This window comes from Glycine soja, chromosome 19 (assembly GCF_004193775.1).
Source record: "Glycine soja cultivar W05 chromosome 19, ASM419377v2, whole genome shotgun sequence".
NCBI classification, from domain to species: Eukaryota; Viridiplantae; Streptophyta; class Magnoliopsida; order Fabales; family Fabaceae; genus Glycine; species Glycine soja.
In genome coordinates, this window is record NC_041020.1 from 12559776 (window position 1) to 12565383 (window position 5608).

Below are 5608 nucleotides of genomic sequence, written 5' to 3' on the forward strand. Positions count from 1 at the left end.
ATCTTAAAGAAATATGATTACTTTGACTGTAAACCTGCTAGTACACCATATGATCCAAGTGTAAAACTGTTTACGAACACTGGTGAAGGTATACGACAAACTGAGTACGCAAGTATCATTGGAAGCCTTAGGTATGCCACTGATTGTACTAGACCCGACATAGCCTATGTTGTGGGATTATTATGCAGGTTTACCAGCAGGCCTAGTATGGAGCATTGGCACGCTATTGAAAGGGTAATGAGGTACCTTAAAAGAATCATAAACCTTGGATTACATTATAAAAGGTTTCCCGCTGTACTTGAAGGATACAACGATGCAGATTGGAATACTCTTTTAGATGATTCCAAAGCAACCAACGACTATATATTTAGCATAGCTAGTGGGGCTGTTTCTTGGAAGTCAAAGAAACAGACTATCTTAGCTCTGTTCACTATGGAATCTGAGATGATAGCACTAGCAACTGCTAGTGAGGAAGCAAGTTGGCTGAGAAGCTTACTTGCAGAGATTCCTTTATGGGAAAGATCGATACCAGCTGTGTTGATCCATTGCGATAGTACCGCAACTATTGCAAAAATTGAGAACCGTTATTACAATGGTAAGAAATGACAGATACGTCGTAAGCACAACACTGTTAGAGAATTACTCTCAACAGGAGCTGTTAGAGTGAATCACGTACACACTGATGATAATTTAGCAGATCCTTTGACGAAAGGATTAGCTAGAGAGAAAGTCCATAACACTTCTAAAAGAATGGGACTATTGCCCTTACTGCGATGATCATTCATGATGGTAACCCGACCTAAATGACTGGAGATCCCAAGAACTAGGTTCAATGGGTAATAACAAGTTATGAAGTGATATGAGATGAACATGCCGTTATAAGTGAAAGTAGCATGATTCCTGAAGTAACAAGAGGATGAGTTATGAAAAAATTCTTAATTCTTAATGTGATCTATACTCTATGTTGAGTGGAGTACCTAGGCTACAGGAGTACTCTTGATAGACTCACCTATGTGAAATTTTGGGGGCCGCTTCATATGAAATTTTGGGCAAAAATTTCTAGAGCGTTCACTATACCGGGATAGACGTGCATGACCTTTAACGCACGGGCTTTATAGAATACACCTATGAAAAGGTTGTGTGTGGTTTGATGTCGGAGATAGAGTTCAAGACTTAGAGTCACTCTAGTAAAATCTAAATCTTACTCACTATGCAAAGGTTCAAGTTGTATGACACCTTTGTTTATGCACAATTTTATGAAATCCTCGAATTTTTTTTTTCAAATTTCAAGTGGGGGATTGTTAGAACAAATGAGACAATGAGTGGAAGTTTAAAAAAGAAAAGAAAAGAAAAACTTCAAGTCCCACATCGCTCAGAGTAAACACTTGAATAGTGTTTCACTCCCTATATATAGAGAGCCCCTTTCTTCATTTTTTCTTGTCCTAGTTGAGAAGCATTTCCTCAACTTTTCTTTCTCCCTCCCATATTTCAACTGATGTATTTCCGGCAAACTTCTCCCTCTTTCTTTCAAGTCATATTTTTCGATTGGCTATTAGAGTGACTTTTCAAGTCATATGTTCGGGTGGCTTTAGAGTGATTTTTCAAGTCATACAAGAAGGTGTAATTCTGGAAAGGTTCCCTCAATGCAGTGAGAATCTTATACAGTGATCTGTGCTATTTTATCCTGGGGATTTCGTGGTTGATAGCCTGCTTGTACAATTTTTGGCAGTGCCACGAAACGTCTTAAAGAAAGCGACATTGTCCGCGACTCAGCCAATAATTTTTTCGGTTTGCCATAAATTATTTTAACAACAAATAATTTTTATTTTTATCTTAGGAACATTCAAATTTAATTTACAAAATTGAGTTAATTGATAGTGTTTTTTTATATAGGATTGATATTCTAATTTATTATGAAGTGTATTCTTAAACACACATTCAATCTTAAGAAAAAAGAAGAGTTTCAATAAGTTTTATTTATATCACATGATCGAAACTACACCGAAAAAAGAGTTAAAATAATTGTCTCCTCTATTGTCCCATTTTGATCAAAATGCTGTGATGCGCCAAAGCACACCTTTGCAGCCTGTCTTTTTTATTTCCTTTTTTAATATTTTCAATAAAAAAAGGAAAACTTAGGGGGGTGTATTGGATTGGGATTTTGAGAGAATATTTTGACAAAAACAATCTTGAAGATTTTAAAAGATTATGTGGGATTGTATTGATTTTGTGGGATTTTAAAAGATTTTTTTTAAAAGACTTTTTACAATCAGGATTCTTAACCCAAGATTTTAATGGATTTCTAACACAGATTTTTAAGATTTCAAAGTACTTTATGGATTTTTAAGATTTTGAAAGATTAATACATTTTAAACAAAAAAATAACGGAAGTTACAAAAGTGAATGAAAAAGATGATAAATAAATTATAATGTTTGAATAAAGAAAATAAAAACGATAGAAATTTTAAACCTTTTAATAACAAAGTCATTATTACCTAAAAAAATAATAACAAAGTGATTCTCACTTCATGTTCGCCTAATTATTAGCATTTCTCCACATATCTGAACCTATATTAGTCCTCCATATATTAGCATCTTCTCGTTCCTGCTCTTGTGTTTGAACAATGGGTTCATGATCATTGTCTTCGTAATTTGGTAACACTGAAGATGAAGATGAAGATTCGTCAGTAGGTTCCACTGGAAATTCATCAGAACGACATTCTTTGCGAAGAAAATTATGAAGTGCTGCACATGCCAACACAAGCTCTGCTTGTGTTTTAAATAGAAATGGAGGTGCTGACTTAAAAATTGTGAACCGCGATTTAAAAATACCAAATATCCTCTCAATCACATTCCTTAAGGATGCATGCCGAAGATTAAATAATTCCTTTTCATTTTCAGGGTCATTACCGTGACCTGCAAAATCTTGTAGATGATATCGTACACCTCGATATGGGGCTAAAAATTTGCGTCGATTAGGAAATCCACAATCCACCAGATAATACTTACCTTGGGGCACTTTAAGTCCATTCTTCCTTGCCAAAGCATCACTTAACACCTTGGAATCATGTGCTGAACCCTCCCACCCGCTAAGAACGTACATGAATTCCAAATCAAAGTTACAAGCAACTAATACATTTTGTGATATATTTCCATGACGATCACGATAACTGCTTACATCTCGTCCTTTTACTGATGCGGGAATATGTGTACCATCAATAGCTCCAATGCAATCCTAAAGTGTGTGTATCAATAATCATAAATATTATTATAATAATCACAATTATAATTATAGTTTTGTTATAATTAGATAATGATCACATACCTTAAAATAAGGATAAAACCTTGTGCTTTCCCTTATTTTTGCAGGCACAGTTGAGCCTGGTCTAACCATTAAATCAGGTGCTAATGAGTTCAGAGCTTTCAAAATCTTGTGAAAATTTTCACTTGTAGCAAATTGTGATCGGCCAAATGTATTGCGGATTACACAATATCGAGTGTTCTGGCCGACAATCTGTAGGAATGATGCAAGCATTTCTTCAACACAAATAAATCTTGTATCCTCCAAAGGTGTTTTTTCTCTTATAATCGTGCACAACTTTCGAAATACATCAGGATACATCCTATATACTTGTCGAAAGATTGCAGGATCATCGTTTAATGCTTTGTGTATATAGTCATATCCCCGACTAGTAATTTGTCGTCGAGTTAATGGACGTTCAATATGTTCACCACGCATCATATTCAAAAACTGATTTAATATATCTATTAAAGCATAAATTGCCATCACATATGTGTGTGTGGCTTCATAAAATTCTTCATTTGTTTCCTCGTCATCTATATCTTCATCATTTGTATCTTCATTATATATATCTCCATCCATTTCTTCGTTCTTTATGTCATGGTCATGGTTATAAGTCAATATCAAAGTTAATATCAAAGTTAATACAAATTCATATATAAAATAAATATAACTAAATTTTAACCACAACAATTTCACAAAATATATAACCTAAATACTTCAACCATAATAGTTCGACCAAAAAACAAACCAAATATTTCAACCAAAATACAACCATAATAGTTCGACCAAAAAACAAACCAAATACTTCAACCAAAATAGAGACCCAAAAGATATAGTTCAACAAACTCACGATGTTTAAAATAATATGTTAATAATAGATGATCAAAATATTAATTATTCCCTAACTTAAAGTTTATCCAAGATGAGCGTTCTTCCGGTGACATCTTCAAGAAAAAATCTTTTTTTGCTTTAGTATTTAACAATTCAGCTGTCTTGAAACGCGTTATGTCATCCAAATTTGGAATTTCTTTTATAACATCCCAAATAATACCCTCGAGCTCTCTATCTCTATCTCTATCTTTTTCTCTTTTCTCCATCATGTTGGATATTTTTTCAAAATTCACAGCAATAGTCCCAATGCCAACAGAAAGATTTTCCAGAACGTTGCCTTGATTGTTGATCCCAACAGCGCTTGAACTCCCTCCATACTCGGATCTCCTTCGCTTGTGACAGTTTTGTTTTTCTATGGGAACCTCTGAATCTAAAGGGGGGTGGGATGGTGGACTTGGTTGGTTTGGTGATGGAGGCTGATATGCTGGTTCATAGTTATTTGGTGTTATGAATGTATCACTATTAGGATCATATGAAAATTCTTCTATCCCAACAGTTCTATTTTCTGGCTCAAAAGTTGTTGCATCAGTATCATCTGGATCGACTGATATAGAATTATTCCCGCTAGAAACTCCACCCCCAACAACGATCTTCAAATACTCATAATCAACCATACTTTTTCCTCGAATTTTGTTGTGACTTGGGTGGGACTAAAAAAAAAATCATTGTTAATATACTACAAATATTATAATTTACTAAATTTATAACTATTAATATATTTAAAATATTATGAACTTAGCTCACCTTTAAGTAATCTTTCCATACATCCTCATGAGCAGTGAAAGTTTTTCCAATTGGGTCCCATCCAAAGCCAGAGTTGTTGCGCATAAGGGTTGACATCATGTTATACTGGTTTCGAAACCACTTCATCCGACTCAAATAATGACTATAAGTTTTAGGGAATTTAGTTTTTGCATTGAGTTGAGGAAGTATTATTCGTTCTACATTTTGTTTGCTAAGTGACCCATTGGCATCACGCAATCCCCTATTCATAGCATCCACCAAGAGGTGCAACAACTCATTGGTATCCTCCATAGTCCAAGATACATAATTATCTTTGTCTCTACTCTTTCCTTTGTTATTTTCTTGTGAATCCCCCATTTGATCGCTAATATATATATAAGAAACTAGTTATTTGACAAAAATAGTTATTGTTTCCTAATTGTCAAAAGTATAGTGACTATATCCCGAATAATATACAATTCAATAGAAAAACCAATAAAAAAAACTACCTAATAATAAAATAAGGGTCATGCTAACATGCGCACTTAGGGCACATGTTAAGGATACTTCCAATAGTAACTATGTCTTAAAAACAACAATTTTTTACTTTTAAAAAAGTAAATTGCACAACTTTCAATACAAAATTTCTATACATAATACACTAACAAGTGTCTTAAGGGCACATGTTAG

The 5608-nt window shown here is 34.0% G+C and overlaps 2 protein-coding genes across 2 annotated transcripts; both read right to left on the bottom strand.

Moving 5' to 3' along the window:
* Positions 1 to 2501: 2501 nt before the first annotated feature.
* LOC114398120 (protein ALP1-like) lies at positions 2502 to 3784 on the bottom strand. The gene is made up of 2 exons (XM_028360270.1): positions 3326 to 3784; positions 2502 to 3235 (listed from the first exon to the last, which is right to left on the bottom strand). Exons 1-2 carry the CDS (start codon positions 3740 to 3742, stop codon positions 2537 to 2539), a joined length of 1116 nt encoding a protein of 371 aa, XP_028216071.1. The 5' UTR covers positions 3743 to 3784; the 3' UTR covers positions 2502 to 2536.
* A 276-nt stretch (positions 3785 to 4060) lies between these two features.
* On the bottom strand, positions 4061 to 5230 carry LOC114398603 (uncharacterized protein At2g29880-like). The gene is made up of 3 exons (XM_028360782.1): positions 4940 to 5230; positions 4429 to 4845; positions 4061 to 4108 (listed from the first exon to the last, which is right to left on the bottom strand). The coding sequence occupies exons 1-3, from the start codon at positions 5228 to 5230 to the stop codon at positions 4061 to 4063; spliced, it is 756 nt and encodes a 251-aa protein (XP_028216583.1).
* Positions 5231 to 5608: the final 378 nt, after the last annotated feature.

Coding starts and splice junctions, on each gene's coding strand:
- LOC114398120 (XM_028360270.1), bottom strand. CDS start 3,742: ATGATGCGTGGTGAACATATTGAACGTCCATTAACTCGACGACAAATT. Junction 3,236..3,325: donor GGTTTTATCCTTATTTTAAG/GTATGTGATCAT, acceptor CACACACTTTAG/GATTGCATTGGAGCTATTGA.
- LOC114398603 (XM_028360782.1), bottom strand. CDS start 5,230: ATGGAGGATACCAATGAGTTGTTGCACCTCTTGGTGGATGCTATGAAT. Junction 4,846..4,939: donor TATGGAAAGATTACTTAAAG/GTGAGCTAAGTT, acceptor TTTTTTTTTTAG/TCCCACCCAAGTCACAACAA. Junction 4,109..4,428: donor TTGGCATTGGGACTATTGCT/GTGAATTTTGAA, acceptor TTTTGGTTGAAG/TATTTGGTTTGTTTTTTGGT.